The sequence below is a fragment of the Ahaetulla prasina genome, chromosome 2 (assembly GCF_028640845.1).
Source record: "Ahaetulla prasina isolate Xishuangbanna chromosome 2, ASM2864084v1, whole genome shotgun sequence".
NCBI classification, from domain to species: domain Eukaryota; kingdom Metazoa; phylum Chordata; class Lepidosauria; order Squamata; family Colubridae; genus Ahaetulla; species Ahaetulla prasina.
Window position 1 is genome coordinate 106348185 of NC_080540.1, and position 22448 is coordinate 106370632.

Sequence of the window (22448 nt, forward strand, 5' to 3'; positions counted from 1 at the left end):
GAGTTTCTGAACATCGATACTTCCCCCCCCCCAAATAATTTAGATCAGGGAGGAAGTGATAGCATAAAGGTGAGGCAGGTGCAGACATCTGGCAGCTCCCAGTCTCACCCTCTGTCATCTCCACTTAAGCTGCATATTAGGTAGTAGGAATGTGAGTTTTTTTTCCCCCTGAGTCATCAGTCTAGGAAAACTGCTGTTGAAGGAAAATACAATCCTGGACTTGGCAACCTCATAGGGGGCAGCTTCACAGAGTTGTATGTAGGTCAGCTGAATGACACAGCAAAGACAACCCATTTTTTTTTAATAAAGTTGTTCTCTTTAACATTCAATAAAGTACTATTCTATTTATTATTACAGTCTTAGACCAGAGACCAGAACAAATAAAAGCACTCGGTATATATATATATATATATACACACTTAAAAATTCTAGTATAAAATAATAAATAGCAACTAAAATCTATAATAAAATCCAGTGTCAATTATACATGGTCTGACTATACGATAGTTGCAATCCCTAAACTGTGTGTCTTGGTGTAGATTCAACGCTAAAAGGGAAATGACTAAGCAGCGCAAAAGGTTTGCCACAATTGTTATATAACATCGCTATGGTGGAGATGATACATGTTTGCGACAAATCCCCAGTGCTGCTGCAGAGAATCTAGCTACCTGCACTGTAATTATGGACTGTTCATCCTGAAGATAGGTAGTGTCAGAACATCCAGCATACCTAGCAGTTATTGGCAGAATATGTTTTTTCCTAATCGCCATATAAAAGGAACATCTAAGGAGCATGTGACCCGCAGTCTCTACCTCTCCTGAGCCGCAGGGACAGAGTGTTTCAGTGAATGGTATCCTTTTATACTTGCCGTACAGGACTGCTGATGGATTCAATAAAGTACACATGCTTACTCCAAAGGAAACCCAAACCAGATTTATGGGGCTTGTTTTTCCATACATCTGCATGGCACGCACGTCCCCCCAAGTCCAACTGCGATGGAGAAGTATCAAAATTACAACCAGCAATAATTTCTGTCTAAAACAGAGTGGATACCATTTGATCTACATCTGTGTGAATTTTCTGACATTCCATATCATGAAACAAGGTTGTAGCCAACCTGTGGATACCTGTAATTCAATTAAAAGTAAAAGAATTTCCACTAAAGTTCCTAGATATTATGTGAGAAAGTTTTAATGATTAAACTGGACACTGGTTTTCAGCTACTCCAGTCATGCCATTTATTTTGCAGTCTCCAAATATTTTACATTACCTGCTTGATTAAAAATGTAAGTCCCTATATCATGTTCATTCTGTACTACACATTTATGTGATTGTGTATTTTTCAAATATCTATGGAATGAGTTTTATTTATAAAGATAGCTTCAGGAAATGTTGGGGTTTATCTTATTCACTTGAAACTTTCCCAATTTCACCAAGAATTTCCACTTATCCTTCGCTTCAATCTATGTAGTGTTGAAGTTAAGGCATCAGCTTGGCACCATAGAGACTCTGTACTCTTGAAACTCACTAGATGAATCTGAACAAATGCTTCTCAATTGGATTTATCTCACTGGAAAAAGGGAGGAAGGAGTGCCATGTATACCATCTTGAGCACTTGAATAAAAAGTGTAATATAAATGTAATAAAAGAATAATCTCTTTTCTCTATGACAGATCCTTTTGCTGTATAGTTTTTCCACATTTTCCTAAGTAGGAAAGTTTGTGTCTTATTAAAGCAAATACATTAAATTCAGACAAAAAACTATGCATGGGAACGTTGGAAGACATGTATACTAATTATGAACTGTGATTTCAGCCAAACCTAATTAAGTACATTTGATAGAAAGATAAACTAGTTCTTAAAACATTATATAAAAGTTATCATCAGTATTACAATCTACCACTTACGTTCAAATAAGATAATAGTTGGGGGTGAACATTACTGGTTAGACCTGAAAACAGAATATTTGCATAATCAGGAAGTTGGATTATTCAACGTTATATTTAAACTAAAACAGTAATGTGATGATCAAAAGACAGCGACAAGATCACTTTTCAGTGGTTTACAGATTAGTTACTTTATTTTCACATCCTCTCTCTCTTCTTCTTCTTTTTTTTTTTTTTGCAGCAAAACCAGTAAAAAAAATCCTGTGGTACTTTAAAGCTTATCAAATATGTAATTGCCTGATTCTTGCTTTATTTTTATTGGAAGTCTGGCTGCTTGAGCAGTTCTATCCACATTTCCACACATACTACTGTACTTCGCTGCTTTAAACTAAGTTAGAACACAAAAGTGCTGTTCCTGGATCATACCTAAGAATTTTATAGTTCTGCCTGAAAACTCATCAGCTGGTGGGTTTGAGCCCTCTCTCAATTGTTGCTCTCCAGCTGTGGTTCTTCAGAAGTGTGGATGAGCTAAGAATTTTATTTGCTTTTTTGTTAGGTATTCATCATGCTCTACAAATTGATAAGTAAGAAAGGCAGAATTTAAACATTAAAAAAAACTTAAAAGAGTGGGGGAAGCTGATAGTTTTATCTATTTAGGTTTAAAGAAATCCTTGTGTGTTCAGCCATGCTTATGATATTAGATTACTGGCCTTCTGTCTGACAGGTTCCTTATATCTATCACCTATTTGGCAAACAAACCCAAGATGGTTCTTTCCGTGCTGCTGTGTTGAAACTGGCTGGTACAGATGAATGAGAGTTTTGTTTAGTTTGCTCTTCTAGTAAGAACGTAAGACCATTTCACAGTTTCTTCATCCATAGGCTGGAAGGCATTTGATTTTTTTAAAAAAGAAAACAGTTTGGTTCCGCTTTATTTAGAGAGCCCTCGCTTCAGATATAGGAGATAGGATCTGAGTACAATCACCGGTATTCTATCTGCAAACTGTTTGGATAGCATTTTTTTCCTTTAAGAAAACAACCAAAACTCACCTTTTATCTTACAATAGACTCTATTTAATAGTGGTTTACTCTGTAAATAATGCCACCAGTCGAAGGAGGCAAAGTAGAAACACCATATTGTAATTGCATATGAACAGACGCTTCTCCTTCCCAATAAAAAAAATAAGGACATTTTCCCAGGCGGTGGGATCAGCCCAAGACAACTGGAAAAAGTTTGGAAACGGATGCCAAACATACAGCTTCAATGTCACAGAGGCTGCAAAATCGAGGTCCGGAGGGCAGCCAAGCACTCTTTGCGCTGCGCGTGGGATTGGGGTTCCACTCCACCCTGCGTTCTCCCAGGTGAGGTTTTGGTGCCTCGGTGGAAGGTGCCTGCCTGGACGCTCCCAGCACCTGAGGGTCGATGACGCACCGCAAAGGGCACCAAGTTCTTGATCAAAGTCTCGCCTGCATTTCCCGCTGAAACATATCAAATCCCCGGTATCCCTCCTCGTCCCATTCCCGGCCACCCCTTCCTGATCTGCCTGCCCGAATGGCTTCCCGAGCCAGAGGACAGCCGAGGAACAGAAGCCGGCAACGGGATCGGCGGTTTCCCAGCGGCCAGAAGACGCTAACTTTAATTGGGGTTATGGAGGAAACGGAGTCGTGAGCGGTAGCCACGGCGCAGAAGGAAGCTTTCAGGCTAGGAGTAAGGAAGCAAAGTAGCCGCAAGGCGCACTGGCTGGTTGTAAACTGCCACCGCCGAGCGGTCCCCACGGCGTGTGTGTGTGTGTGTGTGTTGGCAGGCTATTGGCTGAAGGTAGCTTGACGTCACAAGTGAGAGTTCCTATAAACTCCCTAAACATAACGGGCTCCGGACAAGTTCCAGCCGGCAAGGGTTACTCCGAGGTGCGCGGGAGGTGATCAAAGCGAAGCGAGCCTGAGGATAGGACGCGACAAAACGCTGTTCAGACTGCTGACTGCATGAGGCGCACCATCGCGTCCACCCTCCGGTTCCCTTGCCAAGCCCGGCTCTTGTCTTCCAGCGGGCCAGTAGCATCTGGGAGCGGAGTTCCTGCAAAGGTTAAGTGGACGGGGACTTTGGAACTGTCGAGCCGACGAAAGCAAGCAGAGCGCGGCAGCGCCTTCGCCGAGCGCCCCGGCGGGATTGGCTCCTATTCAGGATCGGCCGGGGCCGAGAAAAAGAGCGAAGCTTGTTTCGAGGGCTACTGGCACAATGGTGACGCTGAGCCCCGTCGATTCGGTGCACCTCACGCTGAGCGCTAACGGCAGTAACAGGCAGAGCCCGGACAATTCCAGCGCGTCGGGAGAAGGCTGGGTGGTGGGCATGTCCATTCTCATGTCTTTGATCGTCCTGGCCATCCTCTTTGGCAACGTGTTGGTGATCACGGCCATCGCCAAATTCCAGAGGCTGCAGACGGTCACTAACTATTTCATCACTTCTTTGGCATGTGCGGATCTCCTGATGGGCCTGGGAGTGGTCCCTTTCGGAGCCAGCTACATCATTCAGCGCACCTGGAAGTTTGGGAGTTTCTGGTGTGAGTTTTGGATCTCAATTGACATCCTCTGCGTGACAGCCAGCATTGAGACGCTGTGTGTCATTGCTGTGGACAGGTACTTTGCCATCACTTCTCCTTTCAAGTATCAGAGCCTTTTGACCAAAAATAAAGCCAGGATGGTCATCCTCTTGGTTTGGATCATTTCAATCTTGACTTCCTTCTTACCTATCCAGATGGAGTGGTACAGAGCCAAAGGGCTGGAGGCCAAGTATTGCTATTCGAATGAGAGCTGCTGTGACTTCTTCACCAACCGGGAGTATGCTATTGCTTCCTCTGTCATCTCCTTCTATGTACCTTTGGTGGTCATGGTTTTCGTCTATGCCAGAGTCTTCCAGGTTGCTAAGAAGCAGCTAAAAAAAATAGACAAATGTGAAGGACGATTTCATCAGCAAAATTCCAACCAGGAGCGAAACGCGGGAAAAGGAAACCATAGGAAAGCATCAAAGTTTTGCTTGAAAGAGCACAAAGCTCTCAAAACTCTGGGCATTATCATGGGTACTTTCACTCTGTGTTGGCTCCCATTTTTCATTGTCCACATTGTGCGTGTTATTGAAGAGACCTTGATTTCCAAAAATGTGTATATCTTTTTGAACTGGGTGGGATATGTCAATTCTGCTTTCAACCCTTTAATTTACTGCCGAAGCCCAGACTTCAGGTATGCTTTCCAGGAGATCCTGTGTTTCCGGAGGTCTGCCTTGAAAATGTACGTCAACGGATATTCCAATAGCAATGGGAAAACGGACTACAATGGGGATCACAATGACTATCATGCAAGTGAACACAAGACTGGCCAATGGCTGTGTGAAGAAGGAAGTCCCCCTACTGGGGAAGAGTTTGTGCATTGCAAAGGTACTGTGTTGCATGGTAGCATTAAGTCCCTCCAGACTGAGCATAGCAGAAATGGCTACCTGTTGTCATGATTGTTGTGGCTGCAAGCGGGCCTGAGCAGAGATTAGGCTATAGTGACTATAGCAACAGCTCTTGGTGAGCAAACCTTTACCTCAAGTGTGGGAAGAGTCTCGTGTTGTTTTATTCATGGGCTACAGAAAAATTTAAGAAAAGGGCATATTGGATTTGAATATGAGAGTCTCCTACTCCAAAGAAGGGTGGTTGTTTTTTTTAACTTTTATTTTTATTATGTAGTGCAATACTCAACTACCTCTTAGCATAGCAATGATATCGAACTTATCAGGTGCTCCTTAGAGGGAAATTCCTGAAGTCAAGCAGGAATTGAGTGATACTGGCAGTTTTTATCTGCCGATGAGGCAAGAAGTTGGATGGTTGTGCAGTTTTTAGGAATCATGCAAAGTCAAATGTTTACTTTTTTCTACTGTCCATATTAGTAATGAGATTGTGCTTTGCTGCAGCTGACTCCAAGTTTCTTATACTTAGAAAGTATACTGTTAAGGAACAGTTCCCGTATCATCTCAATTAATCTTTATTAACTTCCTCATATTTGGATAAGCATCATATCTTTTAATACCTTCATATCAGAGTGTAAAATTTTCTCTAATATTGCTTCATTCTTTGTTGTTGTATAACAACAGTTTTCTTCAAATCTTAGGTGTTCAGGAGGTTACATAGAGACTATGCCTAATTTTGCTAGGCATAGCTAATCCATCTTCACTATCCATTCATTACATTAAGTATCTAGAATTATGATTGTAGATATCCACAAAATATCTCATAGATTTAGAATCTCGTCTACTTAAAATCTTACTCAAAATCTTAATCAACAACTCATTAATCAGAACTTTTTTTTTTTTTTACTGTTGCTGGCATAATTCAAATAATCACACAGAGATACCTATGTGGAATGATCTGTTCAGGTTAAGTTGTATTATAATATAAAGCAACTTTTCATTTCAAGTGGTAGGCTAATTAAATCATCGACTGTGTCAATGGTTTCACTTGTCCCTTTCTGACATCTAATCTAGTCATGTCGGGAAGGTAACGGTATTTATTGCTCTGCTGGTTTTAGATCAGCAAGACACTTGCAAGCAATGCCCATGTAAGATTCTCTTTGCAAACTTATTTATGACTATGGAGGGATTTTTAAAGGCATTTCGCTATTTAAAGTGACCAAGACAATCAATATTCTTTCTCTTTCCATTTTGATTAAATACAGCCTACAAGAATCTGCATGCAATGAGTTCTGGAATACACATGGAATTGATCAGACTCCTCATATTAATTTTGGTTGTTAAATTTGTGCTCGGTTTACTTGACAACTATTTTATCCCTGGTAGTGTTGATCATTAGCATTTTAGATTCAGTGAGCTGAATCTGAAGTTTTGCTCCCTTTCTGTCTATAGAAACAGGTTTTTTTTTTTTTTTTACTTTGTATGGCTGTTTCAGAGAGCTGGCTACATAAATCATTCCATCATGCATTGTATACAATTGTGCAAAAAAATAAAAATAAAATTGTTTTGTTGCATTTTCATCCAAATTGCTCTGAGATTATTGAAGCCATAACAAGATAATTGCTACTCTTCATGACAATTAAACTACAGTAGTCCCCATCCATCTGGTATAAAGTTTTTAAGTTCTTCTTTAAAAGAAGTTCCTGCCCCCAAATCTCAAAGAGAATATTGCCAGAGGAGTCCTCAAACATGATTCTAAACTTCTCTTGGTTTCATATTTGAAACTGAGATTTCCTGTGTAAACTCAGAGTGGCTGCGGTGTGCACCTCAGATATATGCTATGTATTAGGGAGATGTATATATGTCATATGTGCACATGTGCATTAACTGAACCACCGGATATTTTCCTGTCTGCCACTGAATGGCTGTATTCTGAGCCCCACCCCCACCCCTCCCACCTCCATTGCAGAATCTGAGGCAGCTTACCTGGCATGGAGAAGTCTATGTTGGCAATAACAAAGTTTATTTGCAGTCTCTTCTTTGGCACAGAGCTCCCTCATCTGGTAATCAAAGACTATCTGAAGACTAGCTATCATTATTTTGTATAAATATGTATTGGGAGGGGTGGAGTGGGGAAACTGTGTAAGGGCATGTTTTCTAGAATTACAAAGACTCCTTGCAACTAAGTTGATGATTCATTAAGTTGTACTTGAAAGGAATCAGCATTTCTAGACAGACTTCAGGAACAGTCTAGAAATGCTCTTCAACATTGTACAGTTCTGTGTATTTTGAGTACCTGGTTAGGAAGGCTTTTCTTCAGAGGCAGGAAGGGAGAAAAAAGATCCCTAGTGGACAGGTGCTGGACTAGGAAGATCCAGGTTCAAGTCTTTTTCTTGCCCTGGCCAACATGGAAGTTCATTGGGTGACTTTGGGTTTGTTATTTTCTCCCAGTCCCCCATACTTCACAGAGCTGTGTGTGTGTGAGAGAGAAGGGAAGATTGGAAGAAAGGGTGAGTTCCTGAAGGAAAGGTGAGCTACAAATGTAATGGGGAAAAAAATTAGAGGAGGGCCAGTGACAAAATGCAACTGGGTTTTGGAAAAAATGTCTAGAGCAATGCTGCTGTCCAGCCACCCCTATCATGTAGTTCACCCAACTGAAATCCTGAAATCAATGCCCAATTAAACAGTCTGTCCGTTAGATTTTTCCTGCGTAACAGCTCTCTTTTCTTTTCTTTTGGATTTGCTTGAGGTTGGGTTGCCAGTTCTCTGGAGCTGTTACATGGAAAGTTGATATTCAGACATGAGTCGACAGGTGCAGGAAAAGGAAAAATAGGAGGGGTGTGAGATGAGTGGAGAGCAAGGGCTAGTTCCTTTGGATGGCTGCAGAGGGAAAAACTGAGCAGTAATAGTCTTTGGCTGGAACTCAAAACAAATCAGATTTTTAGATATGTTTATTGAAGATTGAGGTATGGGCTCTACCCCCACATTTTTGTTTGTTTTCGGAGCTTGATTGCCACAGATGGATGAAAATTTTGAAAACAAACTCAATGGAAATTATAGCGTAACCTGCATCCTTTGCAAAATTATGTACATTTCCATTCTTATTTGATGACCTATATGATTATTCTTAGTAGAGGCAGTATTTCGATTGCTACGAGCATTGTTATTCCTTTGCATAATATCTGGACTGCTGAGCCAAAGACCTTTGGATTTTTTTTTTTTATTTTTTTTTTGCTGAGAGCTATTTTAAACTCCCCAGAGCATTTTAACTTTTTTTCCCACTCTTGTGAGTATCAGGAAAATATAAAAGAGCAAAATGTTTTTGTCTCATTTTTGTTGATAATGAAATTCTCCAACTTCTGCTATAATAATTTGCCCAACCGCAAGTTTGTTAAGAATCAACTCTCAAGATTTATTATACTTATTCTCTGCACTCTTCAGATGACATGTCTGTGAGAAAGTGATAGGAAATATTTACTTCTGTTTTGATTAACTATGGACTAGTTCTCAGTCTAAGCTCAACTCAAGGGATCCTATGAAAATGAAAAGAAATGGGAAGGAGGACAAACTGTCCATAACATGCAGAAGAAAGAGGAAGAGCAAAATAGCAATGCTTTAGGAACTGTGACTATTACCATTTTTTTTGGTTTCTTTATGACATGGATAAAATCAACTTGATTAATGTCAGAATTTGGCAATAATCTTCTAAGGCATAGGTGTCAAACTTGTGGTGTCACATTGCTGTCACATGATGTTTCATGAAGTTTTTTCCCTTTGCGGAGTTGGGGTGGGCATGGCCTGTGTGTGACGCATCCGGCCCACAGGCAAGGACAATTTTTTAGATTTAAATCACATCATATGAGTTTTGAAAGGATCTTTCTTCATTTGGCTCAATTATTCTTTAATAGGTAAGGTGACTTTTAAGTGCCTCTGTTTCCCTAAAGGCAAAATTTATTTAGTTGGGATATTTTGCTATCAGAGATAAAATATCCTGTTGGGGCAGAACTGTTGTTTTTGTTATGGTATCTGGAAAAAACAGAAAGGTCTAGATTTCATTGCTTGAAATAGCTACTGATCAGTAATGGTGCGTGTCATGCTTGAAGCAGCTGGATTAGAAGATTCAGATTAGTCCTCAAGGATTTTAATAAGAAATTTCTTAGAATAGAATCTTGATGGGAAAAACATTAGAGAAGAAAAAAAGGAAGTTACTTATAGGCTTAAACAAAGATAGCTCTGCTGATCCATGAGAGAAATACTCAAACTCCATTATTAAGTGATAATTTTTGGTTGGCCTCACTAAGAATGCCATTTAACTGAAGATTTTGAATGGATAAAATTCTTTTTTAGAAGAAAACTTTATTAAACTTGAACAAAAATAAAGAAACAAAAAAATATAAATTAGGAAAAAAGGTCAGAAAAAAGCAAAATTAGAAGTGTAGAAAAGGAAAAGAAGGGGGAAAATAGAAAAAGAGTCGCTTCCAACATTCTTCAATATAGCTATAAAAGATACATTGACCTCTTATTCTAAAATCAACAATAATACAAAGTATTTCTGTTTTCATAATCATCAAATCCCAAAATTATAGTTGCATTTCTTTCAGTTTCAAGGAAAGAGTCCAAAAGTTGTTTCCAGTTGGAAAAAAGCTACCTCATTAAAGAAGTTAATTTCACCATTTTAGTCAATTCCATTAGCTCCAACATGATAAAATTCTAATTTATTCTAGTCTCCTTTAAACGTTGAGGAAGTAAAGGATTGTTATATCAAACAAGGGTCTGTTAGAGGTTGTTGTTTTTTTAAATTGTTAATTAAACCAACCCCTGGCTGTGACCCACAACCGGGCCTTTTGGTTATTTGGGATGTTGTTTACAACAGATTTGCTTCTTGATGAAAATGAAAAAGTAAAAGAAAAGAAACCCTTCTAGCTTCCACCAAACATATTCAAGATTACAAGAGGATAAAGTGATGGTAATTATATGAATTATGATAGCTGAAATCATCTTTGTTTAAGAGCTGTTTGTGACCAAAATGCATTGGGAGAGTCTGCCTTTGTTTTGTATGTATAAAAGCACTGATCGCACTTTCTGTGGATTTATGCTTAGTTTTTGCTTCACGAACACTACGACGGGCACAACTAAACATGTGCCCCTTGTCATTGTACCTTCTGATTGAGAAAATTAATGTACTGTATTTGAAAGCTGTGGTGCTGGCATAAATTATTGTGTACACCATGGACAGCTAGAGTTACTAACAGAGGTATAGTTAAATCATATAAAACCAGATACATCACTAGAAGCTAAAATCATAAGACTATGCCTGATTTATTTTGGCCATGCGTGCAAATTCATTGAAGAGGGCAATGATGCTAGAAATGGCTAGTGGAACAAGAAGAAAAGGCAAGCAAAGAACATGCTGGCTTGATAACATCAATTCTGATACAGTTTAACATCCAACGATTGATAGTAGCTAAGTTGGCAGGATAGCATGGAGAACATTTGCCTTTAAAGTCTGCCAAGAGTTGAACACAACTAGTTAAAATAGCAACCGTTTGAAAACACAAAACAAGGCTGCTACTAATTGTCTGTTGTGGGTTTACTAAAATGTACTTAGATTTACTAAGTCCATCAAAAATGTGATTTGCAGAATACACAATACGTCCGTGATGGCGAACCTATGGCACGCGTGCCCAAAGTGTCACACGAAGCCATGTCGCCTGGTATGCGCGGCCTTGCCTGTCTGTCTTCTGGGTTTCTGGAGTGCAGTCAGCTGTCCTTCATGCACGTGGCAGTGGTAAAAATCAGTGCGCGCATGCGTGCCGGCCAGCTAATCGTCGAGTGTGCATATGCACCAGAACCCGGAAGTTTGGCTTTTCCGGAGTGTGACCATTTGCACGCGTGGCAGTGCCGAAAACTGGTCTGCGCATGCACACCAGTCAGCTGATCATCAGACGCTCATGCGTGCTAGAACCCATAAGTTCGGCTTTTCCGGAGCACAGCCCTGATGAGCATACGTGCATGTGTGACATTTCTGCCATCACTGCAATACTTCATCTATATACTACTAAAGCTCTCCTGTTTATCTGTCTAAGGAAATACCTCTGAAGCAATGATGATCCCATTGATCATGGGATGTCTAGCTATTTCATAAAACCTTTCTTATTGACTTTGGAAGATACCTAGCTCTGCCACTCACAAAGATCCTTTCTCGCAGGCATATTTACAGCTTCATAATACATCTTCATAAATTTTCAACTTGTGCCCTGCCAAGTGGGAGGTTTGTTATTGAGAAAGCCAGAAGCCCTACCCTTCCTGGAGTTGCATGTAAAAGAAAAACATGTTCCTGCAACTTATAGAGGGAAACTATCGTGGGATGAGAAGGGAATTATCAATTTACCTTTCCGCTAAGAAACAGTTGTTCAGTATTCTTAAAGAAACAAATGTAGCATACTGTTCCTTCTGAAAAAGGCAAGAAAATTCATACTAAAGTGCATGTATCATGTATGTTAATTAGAAAGGGAAGATTAAAGTTAAGGAGAAACAAAGAAAGCAGTTGTCTAGAAATATTGTTCACAAAGTTTAGAGTACTTCAGATAAAACTCTCTCAGGGAATTATGTTCTATGCCCCCTCCCCATTTTTTTGGGGGGAAGCTAAAGAAAGGAATCCGCAGGATCCAATCTGGGTTGCTCACTGGGATCAAAGGTTTAGTTTTCCAAGCTTTTGGACTTGTGCTGGAGCCCATCCTCAGGGAATTTCTCTCTAGCAGAATCACTGGTGGGATTCAGCCAGTTCGCACCACTTCGGGAGAACTGGTTATTAACTTTCTGAGCAGTTTGGTGAACTGGTTGTTGGAAGAAATCATTAGGGCAGAGAACCGGTTGTTAAATTATTTGAATCCCACCACTGAGCAGAATGTGTGCTTTGGGCACTTCTGTGTGTAGTATTTATGTGGTGCCTGGTTGGAATCAAAGGAATCTGCTATGTGGCAAAAGAAACACAACAATCTAGGCAGAATAGTAACAGGATTTTAAGTCTTCAAACTTTAAGTCTTCAATAGGTAGTCAACATCTTTTTATTTTGTGCTTCATCCCAGCAGCTTTTGAGACACTTGGTGCCATCAGAAACTATTCCAGTCCTGACAGTGTGCATCCTTGTGCTCTTTTCCTTACCCTTATTATCCCCAAAATAATACAGTCATGTCACTTTTGGTAGTTGCACACCTGATCTGAAGGTCGTGAAGTGGTGTTGTATCACATAGCATCTCAAGTATTGTCCATCGTTGTGTACCAACTGTTTTGAGTAAGTATTTTTGAAAATGAAATCTTGCACATTATTTATAAATTTTTGTTGATTCAATCAAGGTGCTGCTCGAGCAAGCAAACAGAGTGGGCATTAGAAATGTCCAAACAGAAGTATGAAAGGAGAAAAAGCTACAGAAACACCAGTCTTACAGCTTGCTGAGCAACTTCGCTCTTTGGTTAGATTTTGGAGCAACAGTTGAGGTACTTTTGTCTCACAGCCCCTTGTTTGCTACACATTAGGCTTTACCTTGATGAACGTATCTTTTCTTTTATGTACACTGAGAGCATATGCACCAAGACAAATTCCTTGTGTGTCCAATCACACTTGGCCAATAAAAAAATTCTATTCTATTCTATTCTACACATTAACCATCTTTTTTGATGGTTGTGAAATCAGACATCATGCTTGGTTTTGTTTTTCTTATAATGGATTGGTCAGTTGGTCTGTCTGTCTGTCTGTCTGTCTCTCTCTCTCTCTCTCTCTCACACACACACACACAGAGACTTTTTTTTTCTACAATGTCATAAGATGGTCGAGTGTGCAATTTTATCTCAAGGCAAAGCTTGTTATCAGAGCAATATGTGGAAGATACATAATTGAGTAAAGCCATCAAATCTCCAAAAATATTATCTCCTCAGGTAAACATTAACAGGCTGTTCTAGAACAGGGTAAGCTGACAAAAGAGAGACTTGGAGACTTAGGATAATCAGATGCTGTTTGTTCATGAGGCCTAATTTATATATATGGATTTAGATAAAGGACTCTTCTGACATACAGTATAGCAGATACACTGAAATACAAGCATGTTCACTTTGCATCAGCTTTTCATATTGTCCTGAAGAAGACAAAATGCTGCATTATCCAATCTATGGAACTTATTCAGAGTAGATTACATTTGTTGTAATTTTATTAAACTCCTGGGCAATGAAAGTTTTTGAGCATCAGCAAGTTCCAAACTATTGGTAGCAATTCTATACCTGGGCATTTCAAAATTGTCCCATAAAAAAACCTGGTGTGATTGAATTGCTCATTAAGAGGCCAGGAAGTGCCATAACATTGAAACCCACCACAACAGGAAGCACATGGACATACTTTACATACCAAGCAGACTATTGGTAAATCACAAGATGCTAATAGTCTCCATGATCTAAACTGCAGAGAAACATAAAATACTACAAGCAAAGCAGACATTTTCTATAATGTCTAGCATTTTGGTGAATTAATGGGATCTTGTGATTATTTTTTTATGAGACCAGCCCTTTAGCTTATGCACTATAATAGTTAGTATACTATGGACTATATATTGAAAAACTAACGGATAAAGTTATAGATAGGAGGCAACATATACATACATATATATATATATGTTTTCTGAGGTTTTCGCGGGTGTTTGTATGTAGGTCTTTGATTATTCGGGTTTTCTCCCGCGTAAAATTGGAAGTGTCTTGGCGACGTTTCGACGAAGTCTCATTCGTCATCTTCAGGCTTCAGCGTTGTGCTTCTGGGAGCAATGTGTGATCGTAGCTGTTTCTTCCTTTTTAACTACTAGTGGGGGTTTGAACTGATTGGGAATTTGGCTGTACTCTGATTGGATGGGATTTTTTTTGTGCTCTGATTGGCTGGGGGTGTGTCCTGTTTGTATGTGTGTGTGTGTGTGTGTGTCGGGAGGTATCATCTCGTTCTTGATGATACCTCCCGCCTACCAGCCATTTGGAAACCCGCCCTTATTGACAAACAAGTCCCTAACATGAGGAATGACACCAGACCCACACTCACGAGGTCCACACAGGATGTCACCACCACACATCCACCCAGAAAGCAGACCCAAACCCACACTGATCATGAAGCACGACCAAGGACCAGAAGCCAGACCGCAGCTGCAACATTAGCCATTTCAAACCCCTCCAATCCATACATGCAGCAGACTGACATCCACTATGAAGATGTAGCACGACCACAAACATGAAGCCAAACAACAGCAATGCAGCTCACCAGCTCAAATCCCCCTGCAAGTCAGACTAATCTGAGCACAACCAAACCCCCACCCAAACAGGACACACCCCCAGCCAATCAGAGCACAAAAAAGCCCCATCCAATCAGAGCACAGCCAAGCTCCCACCCAATCAGTTCAAACCCCCACTAGCAGTTAAAAAGGAAGAAACAGCTGTGATCACACATTGCTCCCAGAAGCACGAAGCTGAAGCCTGAAGATGACGAATGAGACTTCGTCGAAACGTCGCCAAGACACTTCCAATTTTACGCTGGAGGAAACCCGAATAACCAAAGACCTACATACATACATATATCTATCTATCTATCTATCTATCTATCTATCTATCTATCTATCTATCTATCTATCTATCTATCTATCTATCTATCTATCTATCTATCTATCTATCTTAGGAGCCATATACTATCTATGATGAAGAAGAATGAAATCTTTATTTTCAGTTCTTGAACAATATGTGAGATTGAGTTATACAGGTTACCACAACCTAAGGTGCAAAATTGTATAAATTATAAGGGCACTGCATGAGGAAGGCACTATGATGCTGGATATATATCGAGAACTAAGAATTCCTAGCACCAGAAACACATCTTATCAAACTTTAAGAATCGGGATTTAGGTTTTGTGTGTGTGTGTGTGTGTGTGTTCTGTGTGTGTGCTGCTAAGTAAAATTCTGCATAAGGATGCATTGCATGCCAGCAGCAACCCTACCAGTGATATAGTTGTGTAGTAATGACAAGAACGATCTCATGAATATAAATAGATCCTCTTGAATATGTATTCATGCTATATGATCTACTCACCCTCTGTCTTGGAGGTCTTTTGCCAGCCAATACTACTGTGATATGCGAGTCTTGTGAAGATAGTTGGATGTGTGGAAGGAGGGCATAGTCATCTGGGAAAAAACATAATGTCACTATACACATCATGGCATATCTGTAGTTTAATATCAGTTATGCCATAATACAAATGAAATATATGACATATTTGCATCACTTGGGTAATAATATCATCTTGCATGCATCGCTTACCACTCCCACCCCCAGAGCGTGCTCATAAAAAGGGATAGATTTACCCTCAGATAATGGGATATATGGTTTTATAATTGTTTGTATTTTGTAATATATATGTTCTTACCACACGAACAAACCCTTTACTTGCATGTGAACATTTGTGCTTATAAGGGATACAGTCCCAGCCCTCTATTAGTTTTGCTTAGTATCAGAAACTGTCCCTTGCTGTCCATATTGCCTCTCAACATCCACTGATGAAAATGCACATGAGAGAGTTTTATTGTGCTTGTGCATTTCACAGATGGTTGAATTGTATGGGAAGAGAAAATTGCATTAGAGAAGCATCTGATCCACTTCAATAACACTTCTCTCATATTTAAGTCCTGCCTCCATCTTCCACTCTTTCCCCTGAGCTGAATATAAGTGGATTATTGTGGGTGGATGAAATGCCTGATCTATGCTGGATTCATTGTCTTTCTGTGATTTCATAATTGGCTCTTTAACTATGTGAAACTATGTGAGCTTTTTTAGGGTGGGTAGCTTCCAAAATATCCTGAGTCATACTTTACTCAAGTTACCATTTCAGGAGCACTTCACTCTTCCCTCAGTTGTTTCAGAGCCAATGCAATATGCTGAGCTGTTCATGCCCTCATGATAATGTGTGAAAATATGGGAAAGTTAAGAAATCTATTAAGTGATATGCATCAACAAAAGGCAGGCCGGTGCTATCAGCGTATTACCTGCTAACCTTTTACTATTGCTAATCTACTGTGCCAGTTCTGAAAAGAAAAAAACCCTCAGCCCACAAAAGCCACTCTTTAGAATTTAGATGAATCTTGTGTAATCTCTCTGATTTTTAGTTGTAACCCTTGAAGAATTTCTGTCCTGGTTTCATAGATCTAAATTTAGGGATGTAAGAACCATGTGCTCCCAATTGGCATTTGCTTGTACTTTACCATCAAAGTCAAGGACAGAGGCTATGCTGTCATTTCCCCATTGAATTGCTGTGAGAGGTCTGTGTCTGATCTATATATCCTCACGTGTGTGAATGAAGTGTCCTAAATCAGCTCACATGCCAAGACAACTAAACGATTGAGAAATCCATTGCAGAAGCTGAAACTATCTTGTCACAGTTAGACATTGAAAACTTAAACCAACTGAGAATTTTGGAACTTTAAAGTTCCCCTCTTTAAAATTTGCATCTCTTTCCAAAAGCTAATCAAACGAAAGTGTTTAACTGTTTAAAATTGTTAAGAGTCGATTTACTTTCTTCTCTTTCAAAGCTTTTATAGGAGTAGATTTATAGAAGTCTCTCAATACAGCAAATATTCTATACTTGGTCTACACCATGTCAGGTCTACTCAAAACATTGATGTTTCCACCAAAGTTGACTTGAAATATTCCAATTAATATCTGTGTGTAAATTTCTAGTCAGAAAAGCAATTGGTGGATTGATAGGCGTTGTCATTAAAAGCATGTGAAATGCAGCAGCTGGAAAACTCTTAACTCTTCCCAAACAGGGATCTTGACAATTATGATTTTGCCGCTTCAGCCGAAGGTTGGTAAAGTTAATACTGTATTAACTTATTAGTATTAGTATTAATACTGTATTAGTATTAAGCTAATACTGTCTTATCTGTAAATCTTTTGTTTTGATAGAAGATAAGATTTCTCCTGCCTGTTGCTCATCAGTTCTGTTCTTCATGCTGTTTCTCAGTTTAATAACATCATCGCTAGAATTTTCACTTTCTATCATTTTTATTTTATTAAATAAAGTACAAAAAAGACAAGAAAATAGGAAATTAAGGGAGGGAAAGGGAACGGAGGAAAGGGGGTGTAAAATACAAGGGGGAAGAGAAAAAGAAAGAAAAGAGGACATTGACTTCCAAATCTTCCTAGCCCAGTACAAGAGAAACACACTCCAACCTCAACTTTTTGCTTTTATACATTAATATATCACTAGCCATTTCTATAACATCAAATCTTTCTAATCAACAAAACCAAGATGAAAGTTTCATTTTTTTCTTCACAATTCCAGAAGTGATATCCAAATAACAACATATTTTCCTCGTTAGCAAGGGAGATAAAGCAGGAATGGTTAAATTGATTATAACCATTCCTGCTTTATCTCCCTTGCTATGGAAATAACATGCATTTCTATTTGCACCTAGTAATCTTTGTGAACTGTCACCATTTTTATTTACAAAATTTATTGTATTCTTTCAAATTCTTTGGCCTTACTAAAAAAAAGGGGAGGAAAGGCCTTTTTTTTCTTTCGCCCTCCTTTTTCCTTCGAAGTACTAAACTTTTGAAAAAAAAAATCGCTAGAATTTTGATCATTGCAGTAAATAAGACAGGAGAAGTGGGCAATAGTCCCAAGAAGGAATTTGCAGATGGAGCCTGCATTGCCTTTACAACAAATACCTAGGGATGCTTAATGATAGAGTTCTTCACTAATGGGAACCTAACCACCAAATAGCAGAGGTGGGTTTCAGCAGGTTCTGACCAGTTCTGGAGAACCGATAGCGGAAATTTTGAGTAGTTCGGAGAACCCGTAAATACCCCTTTGACTGGCCCTGCCCCCATCTATTCTCTGCCTCCTGAGTCCCAGCTGATCGGGAGGAAATGGAGATTTTACAGTATCCTTTCCTGGAGTGGGGTGGGAATGGATATTTTACAGTATCCTTCCCCTACCACGCCCACCAAGCCATGCCCACCAAGCCACGCCCACAGAACCGGTAGTTAATTTTTTTAAATCCCACCACTGCCAAACAGGCATTTTGTTTGTTAAGAAGGTGGACTGCATCTCCTTTGTCAGACACCATGAGGTAGGAATATACTATTAACTTACATTTTGCCAGGGTCATAATGTGAAAATAAGCTAACTTTAGGGATTCCAGAGAATGTGTATGGTGAGAAGTATAGAAGGCCGGTTCTCCTCATCCACCCTTATCTTCTCTTTTTCAGGCCTGTTTATACAGACAGACCTCAACATAACAACCACAATTGGGCCCAAAATTTATGTTGCTCAGTGAGAAATTTGTTAACTGAGCTTTGCCCCATTTTCTCGCCCCATTTTTTAAATGAATCACTGCAATTCTTAAAATAGTTGTTAAGTGAATCTGGTTTCCCCATTTACTTTGCTGGACAGAAGGTCGCAAAAGGGGATCACATGACTCCGGGGCACAGCAACCGTCCCACATGTGAGTCAGTTGTCAAGCATCCCAATGTAAACCATGTGTCCCCAAAATCCACGGGGATGCTGCTTTTCATAAGTGTGAAAAAGGGACACTTTTTCCAGTGGTCTTGTAACTTCGAATGGTCACTAAATGAACCGTTGTAAATTGAGGATTACCTGAACTGAACAAGAAAAAATGAGATAATGTTCTGTTCACATTTACTTGAAAATACTATAGTTCCCATTCAGAAAGTTATTCTCACTGTCCAGCAAACACATGTGCCATTTTCTCCTGCAGAAAACGAAGTGTTGGTGAAGGATCTGATGTAGGCATCCAATGCATTTTTTCTCTTCTGGAATGCCGATGAAGAGGGCTATCATGAGCTTTATGATAGAAATTCAGAAGTTTTTATCTGTCTTATTAGTGGCATCCAGCAGAATAAAGAGAGCAGTGTTATATTGCAAGCTCTGCCACTTTGGGACATGTAAATGATATAGAAGCATGTGTAGAAAAGAGGTGAGATCTATGTCATGACATTCCTGATATCAGATTAATCCCCCTTGCCCTACTCTGCTGTGCAATATTATATTTGGGAATAAGACCCATGTGTAGTAGGAAGCCTGCTTAAATGTTTATAAAATTACAAATTTGCTTCATACAAATCACAATGAGAACAAATTAAATGGTGGATTGGCCCTACACTTTCCTAATTAATTAATCCACCGGTTCAATTAAAACATCATCAAAGAACAGGCCCCTGACTCAAATGATGTCTTTTCAAGTAATAGACAATTATATTGAACAGTTTTACAGTATTGCTGGAAATCAGCAAGAGTATTCAGTAAAAATTCCATTCCAACAAATCCTTCTTATGGAAATTATATTTGTAGGTATATATAGCATGGGGGTAGAGGTGAAATGTTTTATTTCTATTCTTCTCTTACAGTACATAAAATCCATGGAAAGTTTGATCATTTACTGAAGGTTCAATTTACTTGACATGTGTATTTCTACTACTTCAAAGTTTTAGGTCATTTTTTTAAAATGAATTTTACTATTATATGCTTTACCATACTTTCCCCCAGCTTGTCTGACTAAGAAAGGCTATGCTTTCTTATAAAATACTGTATGGTAAGTGTGCCAGAGTGTGCTGGAGTTCACAAAGGATTTTCCTGATCAGAATCTGATTATTACCTCACTGAGCAAACTTGACACCTTCCCAGAAAATCAACAAATTGTACAACATGATAAAAAGACAGTTGCTGCTCATTTGTTTGAAGGATTGCAGACATTTTACCTTGATAGCAAAGAAAAAAAAACCCTTGATGGAGCCTTTAGAAATCACTGCCAGATATGGCCATGTCAAATATAATTGTTTAGGGGAAGTGTGTGCCTTATATGTTTGCTCTAAGCATTAAGTACTCACTGGTAACCCAGCCCTAAGTGTCACAATTTTCACATTCTTCATGGCACTTAAGAACAGCTTGAGATGTGCAAGAGTGAAAGACATACTCCTTGTACATTTCAGTTCTCCCCCTTCTAAAAATGAAAACAGCATCAATTTTTATTATTATTATTACAGTAATACCTTGGTACTCAAGTGCCTTGAATCTCATCGAACTTGATACTTAATGCTTTTTGATGTGAAAATTTTGTCCTGGTACTCAGCGTTTGTTTGGTACTCAACGCACAAGCTAGAACTTGTCAGTATCGGTTGCCTTGTGACTCACTACATTACTCCTTATGGGAAAAATTTGTTTGGTACTCATCATTTTTGGTATTCAACAAACTTCCTGGAACCAATTAATGATGCATATCCAGGTACCATTATAGATAGTTTTAAACCCATAACATTGATAACATTGTATTATCTTTTGTTCATCAGAGGTTTCTAGAGTTATAGCATAGGAAGAAAGCACTTAGCAGCTCTTAAGATCAGACTGAAAGCAGATTTGAATATTAAGCATGGATGCTGAAAGCCAATGAGATCTTTCTAGAGGGTAGAATTTTGAAACTCAATAGTGGAAATCTCCTAATTTCTGACTGACTTTACTCTTTGATTCTGTATCATTTCCCTCAACAGTTTTGTGAGCCAGGCCCAAGTAGGTAGTAGGAAACTCAGTCAGTGAAAAAACAAACTTTATTTGAACAGCTGAGAATTACTTCATTCTCAGCATAGTTCAACTAAATTAAAGCAAATTCCTCCCAACACAAATTCCTCAGTCCTATCACATACCTTGGTCCAATTAGGCAAACTGCCAAAGGCCTTTTTTTGGCAAACGTTCAGAAGTCACTGATACAAAAATAAATGCAAGAAGACAAAGCTACCAATGTTGTTTTCTGGCAAAGCCTAAATGCCGTTGCTGGTCTGTTTTAAGCCTTATAGGAGGAGCCAATCATCTCTTGGCCCTACTCCTGAGTCATCCTCTTTGCTTGAGCTGCTCTTGCCTTCTGGCAGCTCTTCTCATGCGTGCATTAGGAACAGGCTCCTCCTATTCCTCTGCCTCACTACTATCATTCTCTGGAGGCTCTGGAGTCCGCACCTCACTCCCCGATGGCCCTGGCCCTACCTCAGCCTCATCGCTGTCCGACTCCGTTGCCAGTTCTTCAGGCTGCTGTGGGACCACAACAAACAGGAAAAGAACTCTGTGCTATCAGAATGAATATTTCAAATATTTAGATTCTTAAGCCGAATTGTTAAGCATGAGGAAAAGCTGGCATGAAAAATAGAAACAGATTCACTCATGTGAAAGGAATAAGAAATGCTGTTTTAAATGGCAGAAGTTTTTTTAATATATTGCATTTGTGTTTTGGAATGTTTAGATGGAGAATTGGACTGTAAATTCTAGGTAGTTCTTGACAGATGACCACTACTGGGAGAAGAGCCTCTATTGCTAAGTGAGGCAATCATTGAGTTATGCCTGATTTACAACCTTTTTTTGCCCCAGTTGTTAAGTGAATCACAATGGTCATTAAATGTATCCCATGGTCATTAAACAAATCTGGTTTTCCCCATTGACTTTGCTTGACAGAAATGAAAGGCTGCAAATGGTGAGCATGTGACCTTGGGACATTGCAACTCTCATAAATACATGCCAGTTGCCAAGTGCCCAACTTTTGGTCACATGACCACGGGGATATTAGGAGAGTTATAAGTGCAAGGACTGGTCATAAGTCACTTCGTTCAGTTCTGTCATAATTTCAAATTGTCACTAAACAAATGGTTGTAAGTCAAGGGTTACCTGTACAATATCTTGTGAAAATAACATTTAAATCAATAATAATAATACAGAGGTATAAGGTAGTATGGACCCAAGGAATCCTTCATAGTTACACTTTTGTCTCAATTTTATCATATGTGTAAATTCCTCTTTATTTATAGGCATCGCTTGATAAAGAAAGTGGGAAGAATAGGAGGATGTTCGTGTGGTATAAAAGTTGTACTATACGTCCATCCTTGTTAGTTAATTAACAAAAAATCAGGAAATCATTTCATCTAAATCCTCTGTGACTAGAACTGGTGACTCTGTTTTTACTGACTGTTGATGTAGATAAACTACTTATCAATCAGATTAGTGGAATATCAATTTCTTTCCTGACTTCTCTGTCTGAATTTATTAGTTTAA

General features: G+C 39.2%; 1 protein-coding gene across 1 annotated transcript in view; it reads left to right on the forward strand.

Moving 5' to 3' along the window:
* The first annotated feature begins 2159 nt into the window (after positions 1-2159).
* The window catches only part of ADRB2 (adrenoceptor beta 2), a 73214-nt gene continuing 52925 nt past the window's right edge, over positions 2160-22448 (forward strand). The window contains exon 1 of the mRNA XM_058173422.1: positions 2160-5311. Coding sequence (XP_058029405.1) covers positions 4120-5311 — 1192 coding nt within the window. The 5' untranslated portion in view covers positions 2160-4119. The remainder of the gene's footprint in view (positions 5312-22448) is intronic.